Source organism: Aspergillus sclerotioniger (genome assembly GCF_003184525.1).
Source record: "Aspergillus sclerotioniger CBS 115572 chromosome Unknown BO94scaffold_3, whole genome shotgun sequence".
In the NCBI taxonomy this organism is placed as follows: domain Eukaryota; kingdom Fungi; phylum Ascomycota; class Eurotiomycetes; order Eurotiales; family Aspergillaceae; genus Aspergillus; species Aspergillus sclerotioniger.
The window spans coordinates 1372178-1398763 of NW_020290993.1; the positions used below are offsets into that span (position 1 = coordinate 1372178).

The window sequence follows — 26586 nt, forward strand, 5'->3', positions numbered from 1 at the left end:
TGTCGCGTTGCCAAGCATATCGGAGGACAGGGGAAGCCTGGGAGGAGCAACCATCCCGGGCGGCCATCAGGGAGGATCCTATCTGGCGGATCTCCCGCCGGCTTTCCCCTGGAAGGGAGAAAAGTACCACTAGCTGTGGGTGCTATGTATCTTGGAGTCACCCGTATCATTCTATTTTTTCTACATACATAGTACTATGTAGTATTATAGTCCCTAGATCGACTAATCAACTACCTATACCTAAGTAGATACTATAGTAGATCGCCTTTTGAGAGAATGGCCCCAAGGCTTGGCGGGCCTGGGCGCAGTTGGCCTGGTCGGGCGCCCGCCTATGGGAGACGGCCATTGGACGCGTTGCCATCCGAAGCGGCAATGGGACCCTCAGCACCGCCGAACTGATGATGCTGGGATTTCCTCCCTTGTCTTTCCGTCTCAGCTGGCATACTCCGTACCGTGATCATTCATTCAAAGACCACCTTGTTTAAATCCCGTCGGCTTCCCGCTGCTAGCGCAGTGTTAGTGAACCAAGTGAAGCGCTGGTGCTTGCCTCTACTGTACTCTACTGTACCCTCGAAACTAGGTGAAATTTTCTAGGCCAATCGTGCCTCCCGTGCAGAGCCAACTCTAAATCCGATTCGCCTACCGCCTACGGCGTTATCTATCGGCGTCATCATCTCTATCGTCGCCATCATCACCTGTGTTTCCTCCCCGTTCGCGTCATCCCCCATCGTCTACTTTCTCTCTATCTATCTATCTTACTCATCTCCGCCTCGAGCATCTCAACCTGCCACTGCTTCTGCCACCTTGGCTGCCCTGTTTTTCTGCCCTCTTGTCGATGGCCATTTTTACTGCCCCTAGATCCCTTCAAAATGCCTACTCGCCTGAATTCATGACCCAGTCCCAAATGGGCGTCATGAATAGCGCCCCCCACTCGAGCCATCCATCCTTCCTTCACCTCGTCCTCTTGGTCTTCGAAGCTGTCCTCGAGGTTGTTTGCGTGAGTCTTCCGGGCTACATTGCCGCCAAACAAGGTCTGTTCGATGCGGAAGCCCAGAAGCTAGTAGCAAACCTCAACGTCACTCTATTCACCCCCTGTCTGAGTATGTCGTCCTTTTCGTTTCCGTATCCTCCAACCCACTGACTAGGATTAGTCTTCACCAAACTTGGGTCCCAGCTCACCGCAGAGAAGCTTACCGACCTGGCCATCATCCCGGCCATTTTCGTTGTCCAGACTTTTGTCTCTTATTCATGTGCCTTTGTTGTGTCACGATGCCTCCGCCTCAAGAAACGACCCGCCAACTTCATAGCCGCCATGGCGGTAAGTGACTGATATCCTTGGGTGATTCTCTTCACCACCAGAGCTTCGCTGATCCCTGGCGATCTTGCCTATAGGTTTTCGGAAATTCAAATTCGCTGCCCATCTCCCTCGTTATGTCCCTTTCACAGACCCTGAAGGGTCTTCACTGGAGTCGCGTACCGAACGATAACGATGACGAAGTGGCCGCACGTGGCATCCTATATCTGCTTATCTTCCAGCAGTTGGGTCAGCTTGTGCGGTGGAGTTGGGGCTACCATGTGCTCCTCGCTCCTCGCGATCGATACCTTGAAGAGGGGGAGGATCAGAATGTCACTCGCATTGGACAGGGCCAGGAGCGATACACGGACAACCCGGATCAAACCGATCCGGATGAGCCACTGGTGCGGACTAGAAGCTTCGACGAACGGACCCAGTCGTCTGGAGATTCGGAGCATGACTCAGATGAGTTTGCCTCTGGTCAAGAAACCCCTGTGACGGCAAGGGAATATACCTATGCAAAGCTGTCGCCCCGTAGCGGAGAGGGGGATCTCGACCACCCAGCCCTGCTTGATGCGCCCCCTGCGCCGTTTATTCCCCGACAAAGCTCCACTGGCGATATGCTGTCTTTCCCCGATGTCCAAGAACGCTACGGGAAGAAGGGCTTCATCCCGCGCGTCAAGGCTTCCGCTCGTCGGTTCGGTAGTCGCATTGCGAGCGGATGGCAGAGAGGAACGGGGGCCGTATTCCAACGATTGCCGTCTTGCGTCCAGTCAGCACTGACAGTCTGCTCGCGCTGGATCAGGAGGTTTTTCCATGGGCTGTGGGAGTTCATGAACCCGCCCCTATGGGCCATGCTTGTCTCGATTGTGGTGGCTTCAGTACCGTCTCTGCAGAGCCTATTCTTCGACGAAGGTACCTTTGTGCGCAATTCCGTGACTCGTGCCATCAGCCAGAACGGCCAGGTTGCGGTTCCGTTGATTCTTGTCGTGCTGGGAGCCAACCTGGAGCGCAACACCCTCCCAAAGGAGGCGCTTGAAGATGTCGAGCATCCCAAGGAAGAGAAAAAGCTAATCGTAGCTTCTCTGGTGGCCCGCATGGTCCTTCCCACTATCATCATGGCCCCGATCCTTGCCTTACTGGCGAAGTACGTGCCGGTCAGCATTTTGGATGACCCGATTTTCATCATCGTCTGTTTCCTGCTCACTGGAGCCCCATCGGCACTCCAGCTGGCACAGATCTGCCAGATCAACAATGTCTACGTCAGCGCCATGTCGAAGCTCTTATTCCAGAGCTATGTGGTGTGGTAAGTACTACCAAGCTCGTTGTCTCACGGAACACTGGCTAACTGAAATCAGGATTCTCCCATCAACCCTTGTCCTCGTTATGTGTGCATTGGAGGTTGTCGAATGGGCCTCTGCCTCCTAAAATTCGATTTGCATCGGTTCCTTGCATATTTTCTTTATTTTTATCGGTGTCCGGCGTTTCGCGTGCCCTCTTTCATCTCCTCATTGTATTATTGACAGCAGTCTCAATTAGGATGGATGGGAAGATACCAGATTGGAACGACCTAAATGGTTGTGCCCGATATGTGAGCTTAGCAATCAACGATTTCAAGATACCTAGCACATACCCTTTCCGATCCGATCCCCACCACCGTAGCAAACAAGCCACAAATAAATTCCCCGAACCAAAGAAATCCACAGGGACCAGAAAAAGAAACCAAACCAACCCCACGAAAAAGACCCAGAAACCACCTTATCTACCCCTCCCTCCTCCCTACCATCCCTCACAGAACCCAAACGCAAGGGGCTAAAAAGTAGGACAGTAGGTAGGTAGGTCATAAATGCGGGGAACGAACGATAAGTACCCACTACTCCGTAGGTAGATAGTACGGATCTATCTATCTTTTCGGTGATGATTGATTGATCTACAGTGAATCACTCGCCTACGTACTTACTTGCTTACAATAAGGTTTTACTCGGATGTGCCAGCGTCACTGATTTTTAGGTGTGGGGTGGGTAAATACTTAGATGGCTATCATCGGCTGATTGGTTTCTTTGGATGATTTTGTTTGCTTATGGGCTGGTGTTGGTTATGTGGGGGTATGTCATTGGGGTTTGGTATCTGTAATAGATTGGTTGGTTGGGTGGTGATTGGTGGTCTGTGGGAGGAAATGTCTGGTGATGTGTTGAGGCGGAGGCGTAGGTGCGTTTTTACTTGTCTCATGACTAATATATACTCTCTCTATATGATCTTATCCCTAATTTGTTAGAGAAGAGTGAAGAAAATATTATTTCCTTTGTTAGTATAAAAAAGTACCGAGTAGATAGAAATGCTGTGATAACAGTAGTTGCATCATAATCACAAATAAACTTTGATCATCCATGGTAGTACATTATTGGTGACCTGTGGTTTGGATGAAGATGGAATTCTAGGAAAATTAGAGGAAGAATAATCAAGTAAATGGGTAAAGAATGTGTGGATGTGTGGAATAAAAATGGAAAGCAAAAAGGTCGTGCCCGGGATCGAACCGGGATTGCTGGAATCAGAATCCAGAGTGATGACCATTACACTACACAACCGTACTCGCTGAAGTAGGTTGGATTATTGTGTATTACAAGCCAAAGGTAGGCAGTATGTGGTATCCGGAAGAAGATAGAGCTTTTTATTGGATAATTATGCATATGGGCATTGATGTCTAAATTATATTTAGTCTATCTGTAGTAGCATCGCCATTCCGCTTGCTTGATGCCAGATAATATGACAGTGGAATAACCATATCCCTGGGTTATCTGCCCGGAAACGCAAGACTGCGTAGCCGCGGCTAGGGATGTAGACTGTATCTCGTAACTGGGCGCGGGAGAGGTCGTAGGGGGTGTTTATCTTTGCCGAGATAGCGGTCTGCGGTGCTAGACCCGGAGGACTGGCATCTGTGAATGGGTTATAGGCGCCCCAGCCTATGGGTGCTTTGTACGTGGTGAGGATGTAGAAGTGGTGGCCGTGCTGGTTCATTGTTAGTATCAAATAAAAATAAAGAATAGAACGAGTGTGAAGACTTACAAGGTGGAATGGATGACCACTATCGTCTAGATTGTTGACTACTAGGTCAATCCATAGACCTTTGTCGGCATTAAGTGGCGAAGTGCTTGCCCCTGTGGATATCACGAGCTGGTTGTCATCCCATTGTTCGCGGGGGAGATCGATGAGTGGTGTCCCGGTTGGAGTCTTCCATGAGGTGCGATTGAAGAATCCATAGGGGATGTTGTGGTTTCTGGAGAGCTTCTCGATTTTGGTATACACCACGTGGGTCTGGTGGGCTTTTTCTGGAAGAACCGAGAGAAGGGATCTTTTGGTGGCGACGTCGGAGAGGGATATGGAGTTGTATTTCGAAGAAGTGTTAGGGGACGAGTAGTTGGCTGATTCCGATATTGTGAAAGTCTGAACAGATGACAGAGCTGGATTGGGGTATCTGAAGCACCTGATCATTTGTTAGCGCGGGTGGATGCATCTGTAGAGGGGACAACATACTCATTATCTAGACTAATTGTCACTGAGCTCGGAGAGTTATTATTTGGACGGAGGATCATATCCATGCGTTGGCCTGGGTACAGTATGCCAGCGGAATTGGAGTCTTGTCGCTCGACATCAATGTTGTCCACTTGAATGAGCGTAAAGTCCCTGTTCTGGAACCCTAAAGTGAAGCCTGCCACAGAGCTAATTCCAGTCAGCTTTTGCAAATGAAAGAAGGGATTTCTCACATACCCTGTGTTAACTATGCGGACTCTGTACGTAGCATCACTGTTTGCATCCAGATACGATAAATTCATCTGTTGATTGATGCAGTCCACAGGCCGTGCAGGGACGGCCATGGAGCAATCGAATCGACCTTTCCCGTTGATTAGTAGTGAATCTGGGACTGGCTGTTCTGGGTCAGCTGGTGTCCAAATTGAGATTTCATAGAGCTCACCTCGTTTCCAAATGACCCGGCACGCATGTACCAAGAGTAAACCTGATCCGCTGATCGATGATACCAATCCCCGACCAGGAGAAGGATATCCCTGCTGTAGCCGTCATGCCCATTGTCGTCTGCACGGGCCAAAAGCCCCCGGACGGTGGCTTTAGGAGAGGGAGCGTGCACAATAAGCCCCCCATATAGTCCATCTGCTCTGATGAGACCGGAATGGGCGTGGTACCAGAATGTCCCACTTTGATCAGCCGGAATGGTGAAGTTGTAGGTGAACGTGGACCCCGGGAGAATGGGATGTTGTGTCACTCCAACCGCTCCATCCATGGAATCTAAGTATTCAGTTAGACATGTACGCCACTATTCTCAGTAACGTAGCGGAGCTTACTCTCAGCGTGTAAACCATGCCAGTGGATAGAAATCGACTCATCCTCCAGAGAATTGGTGACATTGATTACAAGACGGTCACCAGAACGTGCCTCAATTGTCGGACCAGGGAAGAGACCTATTCAGTATAAGTACAGTATGGAGGGAAGTTTAATTGGGAAAGTACCATTAACCAGATAAACCCGTTTCAATACCCCATCCGGGCGTAAGTGGTCCGCAGTCACCTCCCAGTCGAGATGTTGTGTTACAGGATCACGGTACACATGGCTTTCCGGATGAAGCTCGATCACTGGACGCGCTGTATCCGGATCATTTGTCGTTGGGAGTATCTGGTCAGTATAGGCCTTCGACGGGACCAAGCCTTGTAGAGGGTTTGGCGTTGAAATTTGTACCAAGAAAACCAGGAAAATCAGGCCACATATAGTGGCCGGATACAAAATCAGTTTCCATGGCCAATTTCGCACTGTCGTTGGCGACGACTGCTGGGAGCCTAATCGAGCATATGCCGGTTTCTCCATCTGACACCCTTTATCGATTGAAATCATCCCGCCTTGCCAGTCAGCTTTGGTGTGACTGTTTTAAACCCTCGAGGCTCTACATCTCACCCGGAACTATGAGCGATTTTGGATGCACGTGGAGAAGGACAGTGGATACATCTGTTGGATACAAATGCCTGTCAGTGAGCAGATATGGAAGTGATGTTCAGGGCCGCCACAGACCTGTGTTTCAGACCCGATTCAACCACGGTTCGGCCAAATCATTAACTTTTCAATGGACAGCCACGCCGTTTGTTGGCGGGGTATACAAACTCAAATCGGACCCAAAGTTGGTACCTGGTTCATCAGATTCAGGTACAACAGCGATATTCAGGGCAATTCTGCCGTCGAAACAGCCGAGAGGGATTCTTGCCATTGTGGATATAACAGAAAAACCCACTATATCGACCGCCACCGGTTACCATCACCCGATCTCCGAAGGAAAGCCTCAGTTGGCTGGAATCGAGGAGGCGATGGCAGGCTCAGGTTCGAGGAAGCGGCGCGTCTTTGGGAGAAAAGTTAGCCGGCTGATTCCTTAAGCAGATGGCTCCGAGTGCCGCACGTGGCCGGCTTGTCCGCCAACCAGAATCGCTTTCCCAGGAGGCTCTGCCTCCAGCTGTCTTCCGGTCTGCCTTCTCTCTGGCATACACTGTAGATACATGTCATACGTGTCGAGAAACGTCTGTCTCCATTACATGTGGGTCATCATTCACCCACCAACGAGGATGATCCTTCTTCTCCCCGGCGTCCCATTCTAGTGGCTCGTCGAATCCGATCTGCGAGACCCAGTGCCGTTCCATGTTACCTCCACCTTTGGCATGTGTCTTTTCAGTCCAGAACATGGGGACTCTGTACGCCGGGAAATCTAGGATACCGATTCTTAGGATGGTGGCCCTGTGTGGCCATACCATACGTCCCCACTTCCTGCAAGATTCCCTTATATATAGAGCAACTGAAAGGCACCTGGATCTTCTTCCACAACAACATTTCAGACAGCCATTCACCATGTTCTTGTTGGGTACTGCCTTGGCTCTGCTCCTCGGGAGCGGACCGGTTTCTGCTGGCTCACTCCGAGACATCAAACATGTCGTGATTTTCATGCAAGAGAATCGGTCATGGAATAGTGTAAGTGCCTGCATAGCTAAAGCCAGATAACCACCTAACGACGTACAGTATTTTGGCACTATGGCTGGGGTTCGAGGATTCAACGATCCAAACGTGCAGGTGAACCCGGATGGGTTACCGGTTTGGTACCAGTATGTGCTTTGGAAGCCTCTACAATGTTCGTACTGACGATAATAGACAGGTCGATCCTGACATGTCCAAGGATACAACGACTCTTCTCCCATGGTACCTGGGCTATAAAGGAGGCAACTCGACAGATGCAATCCAGTGCATGGCAGCTGGGAACAATGGCTACGAAGATAGTCAAGCATCACTCAACGGTGGCCTGAACAACCATTGGGCACGGAATAACACCCCGTGGAGTTGGGGATATTTCAAGAGGGACGATATCCCTATCCATTATGCGATTGCAGAGGGGTGGACAGCAGGTGATATGTATCAGGTAAGTTTCCTATCATGTGCTCAATGACACGTCTGACTCGTTCTAGGAATCTCAAATCACCTCCACAAATCCCAACCGTGTCACTCTGGTCAGCGGTTCTGTCAATGTGCCGGGTGGTCCTCAGAATCCAGACCAAGGTGGGGTCTATATCGATAATAACGTTACCCCAGGTATGATATTCCATCGTGTTCACCGAGGCAATGTTAAATAAGCTGACTGTTTCACTTCAGGATGTGACAGCTATAACATCAACTGCTACCCTCTCAAGTGGAAAACTATCTTCGAAGTCTACGAGGATGCGGGTGTCTCCTGGCAGGTCTACCAGGATAAGGACAACTTCGACGACAACCCCCTAGCTCGGTTCGAGCAGTTCCAGAACGCTTCGTCTTCCTCACCTCTGGCAGAGAAAGGGATGGCATATGTGGGGCTGGACGCATTCTACGAAGCGGCTGCTAATGGAACGCTCCCGGAGATCAGCTTCATCGTCGGCCCCGCAGAGCTGTCGGAGCACCCGCCTTATATGCCAAAGGACGGTGCCTGGCTGCAGAAGAAGGTTGTGGATGCTGTGACCAGTAGTCCCCAATACTCCTCCACACTGCTTATGATTAGTTACGACGGTAGGTCCTCCCATGAGTCCTCTTCCTGGCATTTCTAACGACTGGTCAGAATCCGGTGGCTATGGAGACCATGTGATCCCTTTCCATTCACCTGAAGGGACCCCTGGTGAGTGGATGGAGGATCCATATGGTATTTTTGGAGAACTTTATGTCGGTCCTGGTAAGTTGAAAAGCAAACCGTTCAATTTCGGCTAAGCTAATCATCTCAGGACTTCGCGTCCCTTTCTACATGGTGTCTCCATGGACTCGTGGCAACCGTGTTTTCACTGAGCGAGCGGACCACAATTCCCAAATTCTGTTTCTGGAGCAATGGCTTACTGCCAGGGGCTACGAGAATGTGCAGACACCAGAAATGGTTCATTGGCGTCGAGAGCACATGTCCGACCTTGTCAACGCATTGGACCTAGACCACGTACGGCCCTCTTGAACTTTTCACCATCAGCATCAAGCTAACTGTTTGAATAGCCCGACACTAGTATTCCCAAATTACCAGAGGCGGAAGAGCCCGAGATGTCCGCAGGTTCTTACGTGGGTACTTCTAATTGTGAAGCAACGTACCCAGAGCCACGCCCTCCTGCACCATACGGGAAGCAGAATGTGACCGAATCCTTGTTCTTCGAGGATGGATATAAGGAGTGTGTAGGCTATTTGACTGAGGGACGGTACCTAGTCTTCGAGAAGTCTGGATATGCGCTTACCAATACCGGCAACGCAACCCGTTTGAGCAGTACGGCAGCTCGTGAGGACCACAGTGACAAGAAGCAGCGATGGGTCGTTCATTATTCCAGTGGCGAAGAAAGCCAGATCTTCAAACTCTCCAGCGCTCTGGATGGTAAGTGGCTTGGCCCACGGGGAACTCTTTTGTCAGCTGGTGGTCGTAGCGCTGCTGCTGAAGTGAAGATCACTTTCCGTGGAAATGGTCATGGGTATGATCTGCAATATGTCAACTCGACTATTATCGCATTGAGCGATCAAGGGGCATTGCAGATGAATGCGACCAAGAGCGCCGGGGATGGCTACAAGGTTTGGAGTGTCACATACCACTAGGTTGTGACTGTTCCAGACAGACAACATGATTTCTTCATGATAGGAAGCTTGGTAGCTGGTCTACTAGGCAATCACCATCAGCATAGCGTTATTTGCAGATTCACCTTCTTAGAATATAGAGCTAGAGGCATCAAGCATAGGTGGACTATAGCGGCCATCGGGCATTAGATTTTGCATTCCAAAATCCAAAGCATTATCCTTTTATATCTACTTCCACCTTCATACTAAGATTATACCACTGAAATTTTCTTAAGCGTAGATAATCTCTTATCGAAATACGAATAATTTAATGAGATTAATTATTGCTCAGCTAGACATCCCAGCGACTCCAGAATGAACCCAAGTCCTTTTAATGCTCCACTGACCCTTCCGTACACATATTTACTCAGTAAACAAGTTACCATTTATATACTTGAGCCCCGTATCAACAGCAACAGTCACCACCGTCTTGCCAGGACCAAGCCGCTTCGCCAAATCAATCGCCGCAACCACATTCAACCCCGTTGACGTCCCAACCAACAAGCCCTCCTCCCTCGCAAGCCGACGACACATACTGCGCGCCTCCTCCTCCTGCACCGCACGCGCCTCATCATACAGACTCCGATCCAAATGCGGCGGAACAAACCCAATCCCGATCCCCTCGACACTATGTTTCCCCGACCGACCCTCCGTAATAGCCGGCGAAGAGGCCGGCTCAAGAACCGCCACATGAGTGCCCGGCCACTTGGCCTTCAACACCTTCGACACTCCCATCACCATCCCCGCTCCGCCCACCGCACCACAAAACGCATCAATTCCCCCTGGAAACTGCTCGAGCAGTTCCTGACCAATACCCTCATACCCGACCGACGCATCCCTGTTATTGAACTGATCGGCGAAATAGTACTCATCTCCCTGTGCAAGTTCCTTTGCGCGCTTTAGCATCGTTGGAAACAAACTCGGTGTGATTCCCTCCGCACTTGGAACGATGTCTAGCGTTGCACCCAACGCTTCCATTGTGCGGAGCTTCTCCAGAGCAAATGCGTTAGAGGAAACAACTGTGAAGGGGTATTTCTTTGCGGCGCAGATGAATGCTAGTGATGAGCCCGTGCTGCCACCGGTGGCTTCGACAATCGTCATCCCGGGTTTGAGATCTCCGCGACGTTCGGCCTCTTCGATGATGGACTTTGCCATGCGGTCTTTGTATGAGCCTGTTGGGTTTAGGAATTCTAGTTTGATGTAGATTTCGGCGCTGTTGGGCGGAACCACGTGGTTGAGCCGGATCACGGGGGTGTGGCCCACTGCTCCGAGGATGTCTTTGGTGGGAGGCTGGGCCATCTTGATATTAGGGGTGTTTTGAAGGCGATAGAGTATTTGGTAGGTAGGTGGTGGTTATGTGATATTCGGATTGATTTGTGCGAGCAGGTGGTGGAACCATCGAGCAAAGGGAGAAAAGTCATTAATATTGTAGTAGTTGAAGACTCCCGGGAACCGATAAATCCGGACCACCGGCCGGGCTTTCGGATCTTGCCCCTGCCGAGTAACAAAAGCTTCTAGATCCATCTGAGTCGTGGAGTTTACTTGGCCAAGCGATCTGCGTAGGAGAGGAGTTGGTAGGTTACCTAATTGAAACGACAGACGTGGTGTTGGATCTCCGCGGGGATATGACATAGTGAATATAGCTTCAAGTATTCCGCCTCCGGCAAGAACATCAATGTCAAGCCATGGTCGCTCCCAGCTTCAACAAAGTCGTGTGTTGCATCTCCGATGATGGGAGTGAATATACGACCTACCATGCTCTTATACTAGTACTGCATCTGTCATTGGCTGGGCTCACTAGCTCGAGCAGCATCATGTGGGATGATTGAGTCATCCCCCACCTTGACAGTCCCACCACTACCATTGCTAACAGCTTTCAGAAACCATTACATTCATGCTAATTGGTATATTCTCCAACATGGGTGAGATATACGAACTGCACATTTACTAAACCGCTCTAGATCCACCCAACACACCCCTCAAGCATAGTACCACTCGAACCCCAGACCCCTACACCCCAAAATGTCATCCAATATTCGACTCGCAACCCACAAAGACCAACACACCATCGAGGAAATCATCCAAGAGGCCTTCTCCATCTATATACCCCTCATTGGGCGGAGACCGCAACCGATGCTGGACGACTATACCCCCTGATCAATAACAGCCATGTCTACGTGGTCGAGCGCGACAAGGAGATCAAAAGCACTGTGATGCTTGTTCGTGAGCCGGATGCTATGTTAGTGGATAATATTGCTGTCGCTGAGTCTGCTCGGGGTACTGGATGGGGTCGGAAGATGCTCGAGTACGCTGATGAAGCGGCCCGACGGGCAGGATATCATACGCTTCGGCTGCATACGAATGAGGTGATGGTGGAGAATATTGCTATTTATACTCGATTGGGATATGTGGAGACGCATCGGGTTGAGAATAAGGGGTTCAAAAGGGTTTATATGGTGAAGAATTTGGGGTGATGGAGTTGATGGCTGTAGTTATTGAGATGGAGGTTCTGATCGGTGGTAGGGTGGTTTTGGTGTGGTCTTTGCACTGGTTGGATATAGAACTTCGGTGTACTTGTTCATAGAGCATATGTTTTTATGTAGATACTTACGGCTTATCTTGTTGCTGCTTAGCTGTTGTTGTTATGGTTCAGATGTGATGTGTTGATTTAGTCACACTAGATCTGAAGATAGACATGCTGCACTTCTGATGCACATAAGATTAATGTAGGCAAGAAAACACCAGTCTGACAATCTTACCTGATAAAGTCCTATCAGTCACTGCATCGACCCTGTGACTTCGCATGCAGTGATGCCTGAGAATAAAGGCGCTAATGCCACTACCGTGTGCTTTGGCCGTTCCGTTCATTCCCCTCTCTGCTGACCCCTCTTCCTCCGTTCACATCCTCACAACCACGAGGCAAGATACCGTGAGTGATTGAAATATGAGCAGAAAAGCAAACAAGGCCCGTTACAACCGTCTTATCAAGTCTGAAACTCATAGTGTGATCCCTGTGCAACAACGTTTCAGTCCCGCCCAATAACGGCGCCAACAATGAGGACGCGAACAGCGACAACAACGAGTATGTGGGCCTTCACCGTCCACAGGCACACTGGACAGTTGTACAAGGTACAGAATATAACTTCTGTCCGATGGGCTATCCCAGGTAGTTTGATCAAGGCTTTCCCCACGCGACCCAATGCATTGTGCCTGATCTGTACCCAGACCGACGGGACCAGGGCCATCATCCGATGGGCTGCGACATGATTATGCTTACCGGATGGTCCATCCATCCGAGGTAGCGGTCAGTCCATGTTCTTATCTCTCAACGGAGCATCTGTCTCGGTCTCCGGTCGCGATCCATTGTTTGGTGAACCCGCCCCAGGATTGGTGGTGGGGGAAAGCCAAATGGCGGGCAACGGCAGGTGTCGTGTGCCACCAGGATCCATGATGTTTGCAAGCATCACACCTCCGGAGTGTCTTTTAGGAGAGCAGCCTGCGTCTGTGGCGTTTCTGGCCGGGTATGTATGGTCAACAGCAGCGACCCTGAATTGTGGGTTTGAACTTTGAAGGGTGGAAACCGCCAAGTCACCTGAGACACACGTCGATTTCCAGTCAAGCCCATCAACGGCCACCGTCGCGGCTCAATCTCAACGATCGACTTCAGCCGATAAGCCACCGTCCTTTGCCACTCAGCCTTCTGTCGTCAGCTTCATCCGCCATCGTTGTCATCACACTCTCTGCCTAATCGAGGCTGTCTGATTTCGTTCGGCTCCATCTTTGCCTGCTGCATCCAATTTCGAGTTGGTTTTTCAAAACAAAGAGACTTCCGGGATCGGATTCCGACCGTATTTTCCTCGCTGGACCGCTACTTATCGCGGTCCCCACTTGGTCGCTTTTTTTCTCCCTGCGTGCCCCCAAACCACCCTCAGTTCCGTTCACCGTGTCAACTCCATCCAGTCATCCTCTCAAGAGTCAAGACCACATCGGGCCCTCCCTCAAGTCCCTGCGTGTCCCGACTCCAGTCTGTGATCCGTTCTCCCGGTCTCCCCGAGCGGGCCTGGCATATAGTCCGGAGGATCCCCAGCGCCAATTCTCCGCCGTTCTCCAGGAGTTGATTACACCACGCACAGTCTCAAGTGATCGGCCTCCCTCGCAGCCTTTGAACGGGATTCTTGCACACACTGCTTTCTTTCCACAGCTACGAAGTACATACTGTTGCGATTGATTGGACATGCCCTCCATCACCGACCAGACCGGTGATGCTGGTCTTGATTTCGATGGTAGGTTTCCTCTCGGTTAACTTCCCGTGAACCTTCTCCAACCCCCTTGGCTCCAACCCTCTGTAGTCGTAGGTTCCCGAGGCTCTGCTTTTGGACCGCATGATCTCATAGCCCACCGCGACTTCCGGTATTCAATCAATCGTCTTAATTCCACCCCTTCGCGGCCTCTATTTCCCCCTATCTCTCGTTGACATTACAACTTTTGATGGATTCTGACCAATCATCTCAAGGACCACAACCGATCCTGGGAACTGGTTTGAACGTCTCCCTTCAGGGCCGCCGTCAGACCAATGGCCACGAAGATTCCGCCATTGCGTCAGAAGGAACCATCAAACAACGCACCCCCGCGCCAAAAAAAGCCGCAACGCGACCGTCTCTTCACCAGCCGGCTTCGTTAAGTAGTCAAACATCCAGCGTCGTTACTGAATTCGCGCATCGCAATGAAAGAGACGACAGCATGAAGCACGGCGAGGAAGACCCGCAGAATAGCCTTTTTACACAGGTGTATGAGTGGCTTCGGCGCGAGAAATCGAAACGGAATTTTCATAAATCGAAAGGTCCATCGATGATGGACGGGGCTGCAAGTGATGGTGACGATGACGATGATGACGATAATAGCGTCCTTGTGGAAAGACCCGTGTCTCAAGGTTCTGACGCTGCATTTGCTCTTGATAACCTGGAGAAGATCCTCATCCAGTATGCTGCTTCGCGACAGGAGGGAGGCTCTGTAAACTTCGCCCGACGCTCTGGTCGTCGGCGCCAGCAGTCCAGGGGATTGCGTAGGGGCTCTGCTTCCGAATCCGACTTTTCAGACTTCGAGGCGACTGCCCCTAGCGTGGATGCAGTGCTGGACAACTCCAAGACTCTCGCTTACAGCGGCGGTAGTGCCGAGGATGACGATAATGAGAACGGCGCCAATGCTGGACGCGCGAAAGACAGAGAAGCCTGGACGGTGTTCAAGAGTGAAATTCTCCGGCTTGCTCATACTATGCAGCTCAAAGGATGGCGGAAGCTTCCCATCGATATCGCTGCTGATATCGAGGTCGTTCGACTTAGCGGTGCCTTGACCAACGCCGTTTATGTAGTCACGCCGCCGCAGAACATCCCAGTGCCCAAGGCGGAGGATGGATCGTACTCATTGGTGCCCAGAAAGCCACCTCCGTAAGTACCCTACATTCTGCCGAGGCCCAAATCTGACTTTCTGTAGGAAGCTTTTGCTACGTATTTATGGACCGCAAGTGGATCACTTGATTGACCGGGACAATGAGCTCCAAATTCTTCGCCGACTCGGTCGAAAGAACATCGGACCCAAGGTTCTGGGTACTTTCAATAACGGACGGTTCGAAGAGTTCTTTGAAGCTCGCCCATTGACGCCAAAGGAGCTCCGTGACCCCCCGACTATGAAGCAAATTGCGAAGCGGATGAGGGAGCTGCATGATGGCGTTGATCTGCTTGTGGACGAGAGGGATGGGGGCCCCATGGTGTTCAAGAATTGGGACAAATGGGTCGACCGCTGCGAGCAAGTCATCAATTGGCTAGACAAGGAGATTCGATCCGAACACAACAACAGCAAATCGGCGACGGAGGCGTGGCGTCGGCGAGGCTTCGTCTGCGGTGTCCCCTGGCCCTCATTCAGGAAGGCAGTGGAAGGCTATCGAAAGTGGATTGTTTCCAGCTGCGGAGGGATTGATGAGATCAATCGGCAGCTGGTGTTTGCGCATAACGATGTAAGTCGTCTTCCTAAATGTTGTCACTTGTGCTAATACCTCAGACTCAATATGGCAATCTGCTTCGCATGGAGCCCAGTCATGAGTCCCCGCTGCTCCGACCCGAGAACGTCCATAAGCAGCTGGTTGTGATTGACTTTGAATATGCGTCAGCGAACACTCCCGGACATGAGTTCGCCAACCACTTTGTAAGTCTCCAGACGCTATTTGACGGTCTCTGCTGACATCCCCAGACTGAATGGTGCTACAACTATCACGACGCGGAGCGGTCGTGGGCGTGCGACAACACGCGCTATCCGACCCCGGAGCAGCAGCATCGGTTTATCAATGCGTATCTCAACCACCGGCCCGGATTGCGCGAGCAGGCCTCTCCCTCCATCACCCCCCTGATGCGTGGTCTCTCCGCCAACACTTCTTCCTTAGCTCCTCTGGATCTGGACGACGGACCGGACGTAGACATGACAGCTCGCCTAGATATCGAGAAAGCGCACGAGAACAGCAACGAAGCAAAGATCCAGTTCTACATGCGCCAGACCAGACTATGGCGTGTGCTCAACTCGGCGCAGTGGGTCGCCTGGGGAATCGTGCAGGCCAAGGTCCCCGGCATGGAGGAGGGCATCGCAGCGGACGAGGCCGCCAATGGCCACCACGATACCAATGGTAATGGCGCGCACACTACTCCACCCGTGGATGCGGACATTGACGAGGCCGATGAATTCGACTACCTTGCCTATGCACAAGACCGAGCCCTATTCTTCTGGTCGGACCTATTGTCGATGAAATTCATCCGGGAGGACGAACTGCCCAAGGACCTGGTGGAACAGATCCGCTCACGGATCATCGAGTACTAGTCTAATACCTTTCTTTACTTTACGATTATGAGTCGAATGATATGAATGACGAAGCGAAGCGATTCTTCAACAGACGTCGGTGTTCCCACTGTACATAGATAGCCATAGTTGAATCTCAACGGATCTATCAACACCGCCCACCCACAGCAACTAACCTACCTACCCTCTCCTCAACAAATTCTTCCTCGTCTCCCCCTTCGCCCTCTCCACCCACTCCTCAAACCCCTCCCCTCCCTCCCCCCCTCCTTCACCCCCACCACCCCCTTAAGCACCTCCCCAATAAACCCCACAAAATTCGACCGTCTCAATGTATTCTCCCACGCCCACGCCCTCCTCTTCCGCTCCTCCCTCTCCAACGCCTCCCCATCCCCAATCTCCCTCGCTCCGACCCTCAAATCCCTCACCACAGCCATAAGATTAAACCTCGTTTCTCCCTCCGGATACCGCGCAATCCTCTCCCTCAACACCTCAATCACCTTCTCTGGAAACTCCTCCCTGCCACATTCCCCATGCGATATCGGATGCGGCTGCAACCCATCCAACTCGTACAATTTCCCTGCCACAGGCGTATACGCTATGAAATGGTATACGTCACCGCCCTCGTCGTCCTGGTTCTGGCGGATGGTTTCGTCTGCGAAGGGAGAGGATCGAGCGAAGGCGTTGTGGGCTGTGCGGATTGGTTCTGAGTTCGAGAGGGCTTCGCCTAGTAGGTCGGGGGGGAAGCCGGTCGTGAAGTCTTTGAATGTGGTGAGGGCGGGGCCGAGGGGGATGGGAGGGTTGGGTGGGGTGGGGGAGGTGCTGTCGTTGTTGAGGATTACGGAGAGGATGGCTTGTGTGCCGCAGGCGTTTTGGATGGTTTGGTTTGCGAAGAAGAGGGTTTGTGGGGGGTTGAGGTCGTAGGTTCCGGAGGGGGGAGTGGAGGTGGAGGTGGGTTGGGTGGTGGTGGTGGTTTCGCGGAGCCATTTGAAGAGGAAGATTACGCCGTAGACGGGGCTGGATTGTGGTGAGGGTGTTAGTGAGGTGGTTTGGGAGGGGGGGATTAGGGACCAAGAGGCTACCTTAGGGAACGGATTATGTCTGCATCTAGGGAAATGAGTTCTTCGAATTGGACGTCCTTGACGCCGAGGTTCTCGATTAGAGAGGTGAAGACGCCCTGTTGTGGTGATGGTGTCAGCTGCGATGTATGGGATTGAGGTTGGGTTGGGTGGATGTACCTCGTCGGACTCGATTGTGCTCCAGCCTCCGCCGTCGGCCATGATGTCTGTTATGGAAGGTGTTATACAAGTGATTGAATGTGTATTGTACAAGGGAGCTGGATGATGCAGGGATGGGAATGGTGGATGGAAGCTGTATCCGGTCGGTCCGTGGGCAGGATGTGATGTGATGTGATGGTGGAGACCCCGGAGCTGTGTTTGCGTAGAATGCAAACACTACACGTGCGGGACGCGCTAGGCTGGATATGGTAGGTGGTGGCCCCATCGGTTGAGGCCTGGGGTTTTAGGTGTCGATTTGGGTCAATGCGCTGATCTGGATTTACTGTGATTGCAGAACTGGGATGATGGTGATGATGCGGGTGATTATTCCGGGTCATCCGAGGTATTTAGAATAAGGCCTCCCATATCGTATTTCAGAGTGAGACCTCTTAAATAGTATTGAGACTGAGGCGCCCCATATGCTATTCAGCTGATTACTACATAGATTCTACAAAGTGAAGTATACGTTGTCCAGCAATCAACATGAGGACAACGCATTAGGCATTCCGCATACTAAGAGTATTATTAGTAGCAGAGCAATATAGAAATCTCCAATGAGAGATTATAGTCGATATCATTCATCATCCACACATCCGGTGGCTAAACAACTGGACGCCTTACGGACGTATATGGGGATCCCATGTCAGACATGCAGGTTCATCCAGAAACAAGTCTTTCCACTGCCATGGTCACCAGGCCAGAGACAGTATATAAAGCGTCTCCATTCACTCAGCATCTCTCCTCAAATCAATCAACCCAAAGAAAGCTCACAAAGCATTACTTCCTTATTCTCCCCCCAAAGACCCCAAGTTAAGAAACCACCACCATGCGCCTCCTCACCCTCCTCCCCATCGCCACTTTGACCGCCACATCCCTCGCCCAAAACTGGAACATATCTCTCTACACCGATACCAGCTGCACCGAGTACAGATTCGAATACTCCGGAGACCAGGATTACGGGTGCTACTCGCTCGAAACATTCGACCCCACGATTATGTCTATCAAGGCTGAGCTCCCCGACGGATGGGGGTTTATGGGATCGAGTGGAGGTGCCTGCGATGACTTCCATACTGCTGGGGGTTCGGGATGTTGGACTCTGGGACAGGGCTTTAGGTCGTTTGAGGTGTTTCCCATGCGGGACTGAATGTAGGGTGTATATTTTGGTGGTTTGGGGGATGGTGCTCATGATAATTTTAGAAGGTTGGTGAAGGATTTTGAGGGTTAGCTTTTTTGGTAAATTATGTGGCTGGATGAGTGTTGGCATATACGTGGGGACATCGGTGTATATATTCTTGCGTTATCAGCGGGGTCATTTGTAATGGAGACATGTAACGCTTGGATATATAATGACTTGGCTGGTCGGGGTACTGATGGAATCAGGTTCATGTTTTATAGTTATTCCGAGGTAGCAGTAGTGGTGCGATTTAAGATGTTGTCGTATTGGGGGATTGTTGTTCAGTAGGAATAGCTTCTGGATGACAATAGAGCTTCTGAATCCCTTATTCATGGCCCAGAACCAGCATCTTAATCAATCTTATTAATCTGTTGGAGAAGAGTAGGTCTGCTCAATGATTGGTCGAGGGAATAGGCCTGACAGATGGGCGCTTAATTGGGTATCGATCAGCCTCAGCGCCTCCACCTAACGCCTACCAGTCGAGTGACATCCAAGTTCCAACCATCTTTCTACAGACATCATATTTTCTCTGGCTTGTCCTACCATAAATCATCCAAAGCAGAGCACATTTGCACTACGATGGACCTGAAGGAATCAGCTATCGCTAAGACGACCGGGCTGATGTGCGATCGGACGGCGCCATGTTCAACAGCCGATCTTTTCGAGACCTCAAGTACTGATGAAGAACCAAATGAGGAAACATGCTCGCTATGCGAAGTAACTGCCAGTGAGTTCTCGAGATACAGACCATCCGGCCTTACTCCCTCGAAGCTATTTCATGAGGATTGCCTGGGGTGCTTGGATATTCCCACAGGTTCACTTTGTCTGGTGTGTAAGCACATGAGGCTAGGACACTATGTCAGATGTGTTCTTCAAGGGCCCACGCGTTTGAAAGGCCTCCTAAAGATATTTGAGTCACCGTATACATTTTATATGGGAACCGTGCAAGAAATTCAAGACCGCTCGGCAGACTGTCAAACCTGCCGGATATTTGCCCCCTACGCATCTTTGATGGCTAAACAGACTGGATTGTCGTCGAACAGTAGAGTAAGTTTAAGAGTTGCGGTGGAAATCGGAGCCATCGCAGGAGTGAAATATGACGTGGGGATTAGACTGTCCATTAAATGCTCTCGATCAAATTGGATCGAAGGTATGATTTTCTCTCGGTTGTCCTCGAAACGTTAATGTTCAATCAAGTGAGACTGATATCATTTTTTATAGAAAAAAGCTTTGTCGGAACAATGGATGCACAATGGGGACCTGATCTACAATCCCTACAGAGCCCACTACCTCAGGTGAAATGGGAGACAGTTTCAGCATGGCTTGAAAAATGTGATAGTGGCGATGCACATGTAAAACCATGTCGTCGTAATTCGTATCGGTTACCGGTGCATGATTTTCGTGTCATCGACACCGAGAGAAGATGTGTGGTACTGGCTTCCCAGCCTTGCAGATATGCCACTCTAAGTTACGTATGGGAAAGAATCAAGATTCCTTACAGGCAACCAGAGCGAATATCAATGATCTTGGCAGAGAAGGATCGTTAACCGCTGAAAGAGGCTTAATGGCAACAATCAACGATGCAATTGATGCTTGTTGCCACTTGCAGATTCCATTTCTCTGGGTTGACCGTCTTTGTATAGTGCAAGATGAGTTGAGCGAGAAATCGACTCAGCTCAACGCCATGGGAACCATTTACAGCCAGTCATATGTAACCCTGGTGGCCATGGCGGGGAGTGACGCCAATTATGGGCTTCCTGGGACAGATGGGCGGAAGAGATCTCCGCAATGGACGGGCGAAGTGCAGGGGATATACCTGTTCGAAAATCATGACCCATACGGTTATCTTGTCATCCGCTCAAAGTGGCGAAGCCGGGGGTGGACGTTTCAGGAGGCAACGCTTTCACCAAAGCTTTTGATTTTCACAGACCCCGGGGTTTTCTACCAGTGCCACGGCAGACTGACCGCCGCCCAGAGTGAGGAGGGTGAGGAACTGGAGCTTGGAATTTTAGCCGCCCAAATCGATTTATCCTCATATAAGTCTCTCGTGACGGAATATACGACAAGAGATCTTACTTATGAGTCCGACATAATGAATGCATTCGTGGGCATTCTACACATGGCATATGGGGACCAGCATTATTACGGGATTCCATTCAAACAATTTAGCTGGGGTCTCCTTTGGCAAACAGCTAAGGGAAAATATCCTGTGCGATGCCCACATGAGCCAAATGTGTTTCCGTCGTGGTCATGGTCCTCTATCAATAATGTCATCGCATACTATTTCTCAAGAAACGGGTTTACATCATTGGGGCAATGGGCTATCCCACCATCCAGGGATGGGTCAAAAGAACTGATGATTTTACCCAATCCATCTACGGAGCCAAATATTGCTGAGTACAATGACCAGTATGGAAAACTACCTCGACACGCAGTGTTAACGGCCTGGAAAAATGGGTGTTTTCCTGGAACCCTGCCCGAAGACTTAAAACCTTTCACGTCGAAAAAGAGTGATACTTTCTTGAAGTCTCTCGCCAGCATGCATGATGAAGCCCAAGGTATGCCCGGCGGCTTGCTGAATGCTAGTGACCAAGAGGCAAGATTCCCACTTCACATTCAACAAGCTTGTCAAGACGGGTGTATCCTGGTTTACACCCAGTCACAGCGCCTTAGGTTGTTGAAAGTCTCTACAGGTTATTTGAATGAAGCCAGACTCCAAAATGCACATGGTGACATTATAGCTTTGGTGCCAGTGAATACAACCAATTGGGAACAAATCGATCTTATTCCGCACGGGAAGAATGGTGCCGAGTTTGATGTCCTGGCCCTTTCAATGTCCTATAACGTAACTGACCTCCCTAAAGGTGATTGCCCAGATATATTTGGCAAAACGCAGCTAACTGGCATCACAGAGTCGGAGGGGATTTCCACTGATTACCCCATGTTTGAACGTGGTTGTTCTCCCGAAATTAATTTGATGGTTGTCGACACAAAAATTGGTATTAGCAGGCGCGTTGCACTTGGAAAAGCAACCCTGAAAAATTGGATTAAATCGAAACCTAAGTTTCAGACTTTCATTCTGGGATAGATGAGGTATGCCAAATCTTTGTTTCATCATATTTACTTTGGTAGATAGATGTCACAGACACAAACTATACATTATTGATATAATTTGATGAATGTGAGATAGGAAAACTAATTTTTTATGCTCTACTAATCCAAGCACACACTACAAACGGTATGCTTCAATACGCTGGACAATCGGATATACATAAGCCAGAGAAGGTGGCTATAGGAGACGAGGGTGATCAAAGAGGCCTGTAATAGGCGTGAGAGAAGACGTATTCTCTTCTGCATTTGTTGGATCAGATACTCAATTCATCGCTTGTCGATGAGCCAGTGAAAGACAGTGTCTGTAATTGAAGTTAGGTTTTCACCTAAAGTTGAGGACCCCCTTAGATGAATGTCCTTGTTGTCAATATCAAGGACCATTTGAGAATTGAATGCTGGTCGACAAAGTGTGAATGCATAGTAGTGATACATTTCTGGGAAGGATAAATAGGTGGCATTTTGTCCAAACCGACAATCCTCTCGCAACAATCTCCTCAAATGGGAATCATATGGCTCAAAAGCAGACACATATTCATACCCAGCTATGATTGATGCGGCACAAATCTGTATCGCTGCCCGGAGGCAGAGAATCCTGACTGTTGGATACTACGTATGTCCGCCAAACAAAGACGAGAGAGCTCTGAAACGCTAACATGAATAGGAGCCGATGGAATGGAGTGAGGCGCTGGTAAAAGGACATTTTTGCGGGCTAAAAGAGAGCTGAAAATGACAAAAAGCAACAAGAGACTTCTCAAAATCCATCACAAATCCCTATCGAGAGTTGTCACCTCGCACTCAATAGACCGAATTGGTTGGTGTCATGCGATGTCCCCGATATCGGGTCGTCTTATACCGACGACAGTAGCACTGTTTATACTGGCGCAGAGCTTAGTACAAGACAGATTAACCCACGAAATTGTTGACGAAACAAGATTCGGAGTCATTGCGCATTCTCTTCCTAAAAGCAATCGGGGCCCAGGTACTGATTTCGGGTTTCCTTCGCATGTTGTTCGCTAGCACTGCATACGTGGAGCGGGAAATATCCTGAGATAAATGCGAGCTAAAATCTGCTGATCTGGTGATTACTTGTCATCTGTCGCTGTCAGGCCAACTGTGTCGATCTTAAGGTACGTGATAGACAGGCTATGCTGAGAGGAACATGACAGGATGTCAAGGCTTACCTGATATCTACGTTGTTATGCTCAATTGATGAGTATGAACTCTTTTCTTATCCGGAACCCATCCGATATTTTACGGCCAAGGCCAGAAAAAACCACGTCCCTAATGGAGAGCGATCACAGTGAGATCAGGGGAAGGAATGGACAAGACCAAGATAATTTTAAACTATGTTTCATTGCAAAAATGACAGCAAACGAGAGTGGAAAGTGGGAGACTCACTTTTCGCAGAAGAGAACAGAGTATATTACGGGGAATTACAAGACAAAGGCTTCACGTCTCAGGGTCCAAGTATATTCTTTATCCCCGAAGAGGCCCGCCGCGTTATGAATGAGGATGGGTTTGCTGGAAAGACAATCTCACTTACACTGAGAGCAGGAAACGTGTTGACAGCGCACCCACTTATTCCACAGCTTCATATGGTGAAAAGCTCTGACAGTATGGATATCCCCGTGGTGCATATGGCGACCAACACTGGGGAAGGACAAGTGAAATTCTGGAGGATCTTCGCAAAGCCAATCGTGAGAGGACAGGCTTGCTTGTCTAACGGGCATCCTTTGGAGTATAAGATCACGGAAACTTGGAAGGCGTCCCGTTTGCTGAAACCTAGCACAAACATTGGAGAAGCCCTCGGGGGAAAAGCAGAATGAATTGATGCTGTGGTCGAGGAGGAACTGAGAATCTTATTCGAATCATCACTGGAATAAGCTCTAAAATGGCCAAATACCCGTCAGAGGAAGTGAAGAAAGAGTTGAATAAGGTCTGGAGACAGTTTGAGAAAGGCGAGAAGCACTTTTTTGAGGATATTTCAGCGTTCATTTGACAGGTACCCTCATATGATGTGTACTTGGGACCCAGATTTATGTGCTTGAGAATAGAACCCCTACATCGTACGTTGATAGTATCCTGATATTGTACGCCGCCGAGTCCCCAATATTGCATGCTGTCAGGAACCCTCCTTCTCATATAGCGTCATCACTTTATACATAGGCATTGTTGCATTCAAAGCAGCTCAAATATCACAAACTCTGACCTGTTTACTCTATATCTCCAACATGCACTCGTTGTGGTAATGCTATATGAGTGCCAGAGGCACTCATAGAGCACTATATGAGATACTCTATGAAATACCTTGGAGAAGTGCCTTTATTTCACAGGCTATATAGATAATCAGACTTCTGTATAGGATAATGCCTAGTTACACAGGCAGAGAAGGTGGAAAGTGTGGTTGTAGCCTGGCCAGTGTGCCTCCCTATACAACTGATCAGCCCATTGCTCACCAGGCTCCCTCCTTTCAGCGTCTATCCCCAATACCCGTAGGCCTAAATTGTTTGTGGCAACTGGCAAGGCTCGCGGTCCGGGTCGGGGTATAATTCCACGTGACTGAGCTCCAAATCGCCTGCGGGTTTAACCGGTCATGTCTCACTTCTCCCACTATCCGTCAGATCATCTGTATCCTCCCCTCCTTGCAAATTTGATGGGTGAGCGAAACACCAGGCGACTCTTGAACACCACGCTTATCTCAAATTGACTTTCCAATAATGTGCATTCAATTCGTAACGCTATCAGTACAATATTTACAACACCCCAAGCCCTTTACGCCGACCAGTCCCAGCCTTAGAGAGCAGCCACCCACCGTTCTGCAACTTCTGGAAAACCCCCTCAGGATCATATTTCGCAGCAATCTGGTTGAGCTTCGCAACATTGTCAACCCCATAGCTTGACAGCGGGTCTTGGTCGCGAGAGGAATAGTTGGAGTATCGATACGGAAGATAGGCGCCCGCCTGCTTTGCCGTCGCTTCGGCAACATCCACAATCTTCCGAGTCGCCTCGCGGACACGGTCTTCATCCTTCGCATTCTTCCAGTCGGCCATGGACAGAAACCCTATTCTGTTAGTCTTAGGACATACACTCAGAAGAGAGCAACATACATTGCTGGCCCACTGGCTCTAATCCAAGTGGCGTTCCGCCGTTTTTCTGACTCTGCTTCATGGCCGAGGAGGACATGGGTTGGAACACGTTGGTCAGGACAAGTCCTTCAACGTCGCTCAAAGCCTCCTCTTGTTCCCGGCGGACTTTCTCGGTCGCTTCGTACAACTCCAAGCATGGCAGACTGGACATGGTCCGGAACTCGTGACTGTCAATCTGTTAGCACGGATTCTACTTGCAGATTTCTTTGACCTACTGCAGAGTCTCTGATGTGATGACGGAGGCAACCGCCTGGACAAGCTCATAGATGGACCGAGTGCCTGGAGGCACAAAGCTCATCGCGAATGGGATATCATAGAATGACTGGAATGCGGCTGGCTTTTCGACAGGGGCACAGTAGAAGAAGACAAGAAGAATTGCTTGGCTGGTCCCATGCCAGACGAGAGACGCCTTGTTGTCGGTTTCAATTGCCTCGTGGTACTTCATGAGGCCTTTGACGAGCTCAGGGTACGCCGTTGGAGGGTAGATCCGAGCTTCAGCCCAGGACACGGTAGGTACAGTCACCAAATCCATTTTGGTCACGATTCCTAAATGCCATGGTTATCATATGATGTCCCCCAAAAGTGGCTGAACTTACCAAAATTAGGACCGCCGCCTTTAAGAGCCCAGAACAAGTCCGTATTCTCCTGCGCATTGGCATTGACAATGCTCGAGTCTGCAAGAACAACCTGGAACCTGGTCAGAACAGCAGAATTGGCACTAGTACATGGGAACCTACCTCATAATTTGACACCCCCATTGCGCCCACTCCGTACTGGCTATTTTGGAAGGAAATTCCTCCTCCCAGGAGCAGACCGGGCACGCCAACCGTGGGAATCCGACCTCCTGCGACTGCCAGACCATGTGGGTCAAGCGCCTTGTACACATCGAGCCATCGCAGTCCAAGCCCGACATCGGCGGTAGATTTGTCGTCAGAAAGCTTGACATGATTGAATTTGCTCAATGAGATGACCACTCCGCCGTTGTTACTATTGAATCCCGGATTTTGGAGGTGGCCTCCTCCGCGAACCGAGAAAGGGATGCTAAAGAAACGACAGAGGGCCAGAGCTGTTGCGACTTGTTGTGCGGATGTTGGGGTCACCAGAACCAGTGGTTGGAGCCAACAGTTTATTGACCTGGGATGAAAGGCTTAGCTACCTGTGATCGTCGCGTACGGAGCAATTGACTATTGACTTACCAGGGCACTTGACGCTGATCTTCATATTCGCTCGACGTCGCCAGGATTGCATTTTGGCCAAAGAAGAGAGGGAAGATTCGAGTCACAAAGGAAGCCCGCTGACTGCGTTTATCGCCCTCCGATAGTGCCGCATACTCCGACAAAAGGGTCTCAGCTTCCACCGTCCTGACAGTGTCGACCTTCGCGTCCTGGACGATCGCTGCAACGACTGGGGAGCCACTCATTGTGGTTAGCACGCAAGCTAGAATGACAGGGGTGCGATTGAGAATTTGAGATAGGTATCTCAAAAAAAGGACAGTAACAAAGCCAGAAAAGAAGGCTACCCAAGAAAAAGCAACGAAGAGGACTCAGTCTCCACCCGGGGCAATAAATACTCATCCGCTGAGGGCGCGGGCCGGCGCACTGGACCAAA

The 26586-nt window shown here is 50.1% G+C and overlaps 12 protein-coding genes and 1 non-coding gene across 13 annotated transcripts; 7 read left to right on the top strand and 6 right to left on the bottom strand.

The window, feature by feature from the left end:
* The first annotated feature begins 454 nt into the window (after positions 1 to 454).
* On the top strand, positions 455 to 2927 carry BO94DRAFT_531292 (Auxin Efflux Carrier superfamily). The gene is made up of 4 exons (XM_025610868.1): positions 455 to 1100; positions 1152 to 1318; positions 1393 to 2600; positions 2653 to 2927. The coding sequence occupies exons 1-4, from the start codon at positions 836 to 838 to the stop codon at positions 2720 to 2722; spliced, it is 1710 nt and encodes a 569-aa protein (XP_025472132.1). The 5' UTR covers positions 455 to 835; the 3' UTR covers positions 2723 to 2927.
* On the bottom strand, positions 2820 to 3236 carry BO94DRAFT_226146 (uncharacterized protein). Its single transcript, XM_025606260.1, has one exon. It carries the CDS (start codon positions 3136 to 3138, stop codon positions 2917 to 2919), a length of 222 nt encoding a protein of 73 aa, XP_025472133.1. The 5' UTR covers positions 3139 to 3236; the 3' UTR covers positions 2820 to 2916.
* Positions 3237 to 3807: 571 nt separating this feature from the next.
* Positions 3808 to 3879, bottom strand: BO94DRAFT_t62. The gene has a single exon. It is a non-coding gene; the product is annotated as a tRNA-Gln (tRNA).
* A 127-nt stretch (positions 3880 to 4006) lies between these two features.
* Positions 4007 to 6166, bottom strand: BO94DRAFT_606729 (uncharacterized protein; the record flags this gene model as incomplete). The annotated part of the gene is made up of 7 exons (XM_025616524.1): positions 4007 to 4300; positions 4358 to 4766; positions 4826 to 5011; positions 5060 to 5217; positions 5265 to 5593; positions 5650 to 5766; positions 5815 to 6166. The coding sequence occupies 7 exons, from the start codon at positions 6164 to 6166 to the stop codon at positions 4007 to 4009; spliced, it is 1845 nt and encodes a 614-aa protein (XP_025472134.1).
* Positions 6167 to 6856: 690 nt separating this feature from the next.
* Positions 6857 to 9541, top strand: BO94DRAFT_531294 (nonhemolytic phospholipases C family protein). The gene is made up of 8 exons (XM_025610869.1): positions 6857 to 7309; positions 7358 to 7440; positions 7487 to 7751; positions 7798 to 7921; positions 7982 to 8368; positions 8418 to 8528; positions 8578 to 8780; positions 8834 to 9541. The coding sequence occupies exons 1-8, from the start codon at positions 7190 to 7192 to the stop codon at positions 9413 to 9415; spliced, it is 1875 nt and encodes a 624-aa protein (XP_025472135.1). The 5' UTR covers positions 6857 to 7189; the 3' UTR covers positions 9416 to 9541.
* A 145-nt stretch (positions 9542 to 9686) lies between these two features.
* On the bottom strand, positions 9687 to 11155 carry BO94DRAFT_508640 (PLP-dependent cysteine synthase family protein). Its single transcript, XM_025609669.1, has one exon. It carries the CDS (start codon positions 10730 to 10732, stop codon positions 9797 to 9799), a length of 936 nt encoding a protein of 311 aa, XP_025472136.1. The 5' UTR covers positions 10733 to 11155; the 3' UTR covers positions 9687 to 9796.
* Positions 11156 to 11189: 34 nt separating this feature from the next.
* Positions 11190 to 12183, top strand: BO94DRAFT_226266 (acyl-CoA N-acyltransferase). The gene has a single exon (XM_025606262.1). It carries the CDS (start codon positions 11647 to 11649, stop codon positions 11905 to 11907), a length of 261 nt encoding a protein of 86 aa, XP_025472137.1. The 5' UTR covers positions 11190 to 11646; the 3' UTR covers positions 11908 to 12183.
* A 1738-nt stretch (positions 12184 to 13921) lies between these two features.
* Positions 13922 to 16294, top strand: BO94DRAFT_456759 (putative choline kinase; the record flags this gene model as incomplete). Its single annotated transcript, XM_025607716.1, has 4 exons — positions 13922 to 14877; positions 14924 to 15443; positions 15488 to 15631; positions 15677 to 16294. 4 exons carry the CDS (start codon positions 13922 to 13924, stop codon positions 16292 to 16294), a joined length of 2238 nt encoding a protein of 745 aa, XP_025472138.1.
* A 66-nt stretch (positions 16295 to 16360) lies between these two features.
* Positions 16361 to 17657, bottom strand: BO94DRAFT_563005 (putative 26S proteasome-associated ubiquitin C-terminal hydrolase; the record flags this gene model as incomplete). Its single annotated transcript, XM_025614325.1, has 5 exons — positions 17509 to 17657; positions 17353 to 17447; positions 16546 to 17287; positions 16458 to 16519; positions 16361 to 16382 (listed from the first exon to the last, which is right to left on the bottom strand). Exons 1-5 carry the CDS (start codon positions 17548 to 17550, stop codon positions 16361 to 16363), a joined length of 963 nt encoding a protein of 320 aa, XP_025472139.1. The 5' UTR covers positions 17551 to 17657.
* A 594-nt stretch (positions 17658 to 18251) lies between these two features.
* BO94DRAFT_531298 (uncharacterized protein) lies at positions 18252 to 18792 on the top strand. The gene has a single exon (XM_025610870.1). It carries the CDS (start codon positions 18374 to 18376, stop codon positions 18689 to 18691), a length of 318 nt encoding a protein of 105 aa, XP_025472140.1. The 5' UTR covers positions 18252 to 18373; the 3' UTR covers positions 18692 to 18792.
* Positions 18793 to 19692: 900 nt separating this feature from the next.
* BO94DRAFT_226293 (HET domain-containing protein) lies at positions 19693 to 21954 on the top strand. The gene is made up of 2 exons (XM_025606263.1): positions 19693 to 19871; positions 19943 to 21954. Exon 2 carries the CDS (start codon positions 20145 to 20147, stop codon positions 21807 to 21809), a length of 1665 nt encoding a protein of 554 aa, XP_025472141.1. The 5' UTR covers positions 19693 to 19871; positions 19943 to 20144; the 3' UTR covers positions 21810 to 21954.
* Positions 21955 to 23178: 1224 nt separating this feature from the next.
* BO94DRAFT_571966 (uncharacterized protein) lies at positions 23179 to 23658 on the top strand (the record flags this gene model as incomplete). Its single annotated transcript, XM_025614897.1, has 1 exon — positions 23179 to 23658. The coding sequence occupies one exon, from the start codon at positions 23179 to 23181 to the stop codon at positions 23656 to 23658; it is 480 nt and encodes a 159-aa protein (XP_025472142.1).
* An 884-nt stretch (positions 23659 to 24542) lies between these two features.
* Positions 24543 to 26498, bottom strand: BO94DRAFT_531301 (FAD-binding oxidoreductase). Its single transcript, XM_025610871.1, has 6 exons — positions 26175 to 26498; positions 25716 to 26112; positions 25575 to 25665; positions 25194 to 25524; positions 24940 to 25145; positions 24543 to 24893 (listed from the first exon to the last, which is right to left on the bottom strand). The coding sequence occupies exons 1-6, from the start codon at positions 26396 to 26398 to the stop codon at positions 24586 to 24588; spliced, it is 1557 nt and encodes a 518-aa protein (XP_025472143.1). The 5' UTR covers positions 26399 to 26498; the 3' UTR covers positions 24543 to 24585.
* Positions 26499 to 26586: the final 88 nt, after the last annotated feature.

Coding starts and splice junctions, on each gene's coding strand:
- BO94DRAFT_531292 (XM_025610868.1), top strand. CDS start 836: ATGGCCATTTTTACTGCCCCTAGATCCCTTCAAAATGCCTACTCGCCT. Junction 1,101..1,151: donor TCTATTCACCCCCTGTCTGA/GTATGTCGTCCT, acceptor GACTAGGATTAG/TCTTCACCAAACTTGGGTCC. Junction 2,601..2,652: donor TTCCAGAGCTATGTGGTGTG/GTAAGTACTACC, acceptor AACTGAAATCAG/GATTCTCCCATCAACCCTTG.
- BO94DRAFT_226146 (XM_025606260.1), bottom strand. CDS start 3,138: ATGACCTACCTACCTACTGTCCTACTTTTTAGCCCCTTGCGTTTGGGT.
- BO94DRAFT_531294 (XM_025610869.1), top strand. CDS start 7,190: ATGTTCTTGTTGGGTACTGCCTTGGCTCTGCTCCTCGGGAGCGGACCG. Junction 7,752..7,797: donor CAGCAGGTGATATGTATCAG/GTAAGTTTCCTA, acceptor GACTCGTTCTAG/GAATCTCAAATCACCTCCAC. Junction 8,529..8,577: donor AGAACTTTATGTCGGTCCTG/GTAAGTTGAAAA, acceptor TAATCATCTCAG/GACTTCGCGTCCCTTTCTAC.
- BO94DRAFT_508640 (XM_025609669.1), bottom strand. CDS start 10,732: ATGGCCCAGCCTCCCACCAAAGACATCCTCGGAGCAGTGGGCCACACC.
- BO94DRAFT_226266 (XM_025606262.1), top strand. CDS start 11,647: ATGCTTGTTCGTGAGCCGGATGCTATGTTAGTGGATAATATTGCTGTC.
- BO94DRAFT_531298 (XM_025610870.1), top strand. CDS start 18,374: ATGCGCCTCCTCACCCTCCTCCCCATCGCCACTTTGACCGCCACATCC.
- BO94DRAFT_226293 (XM_025606263.1), top strand. CDS start 20,145: ATGTGTGGTACTGGCTTCCCAGCCTTGCAGATATGCCACTCTAAGTTA.
- BO94DRAFT_531301 (XM_025610871.1), bottom strand. CDS start 26,398: ATGAGTGGCTCCCCAGTCGTTGCAGCGATCGTCCAGGACGCGAAGGTC. Junction 26,113..26,174: donor GATCAGCGTCAAGTGCCCTG/GTAAGTCAATAG, acceptor CTTTCATCCCAG/GTCAATAAACTGTTGGCTCC. Junction 25,525..25,574: donor AGGCGGCGGTCCTAATTTTG/GTAAGTTCAGCC, acceptor CATGGCATTTAG/GAATCGTGACCAAAATGGAT.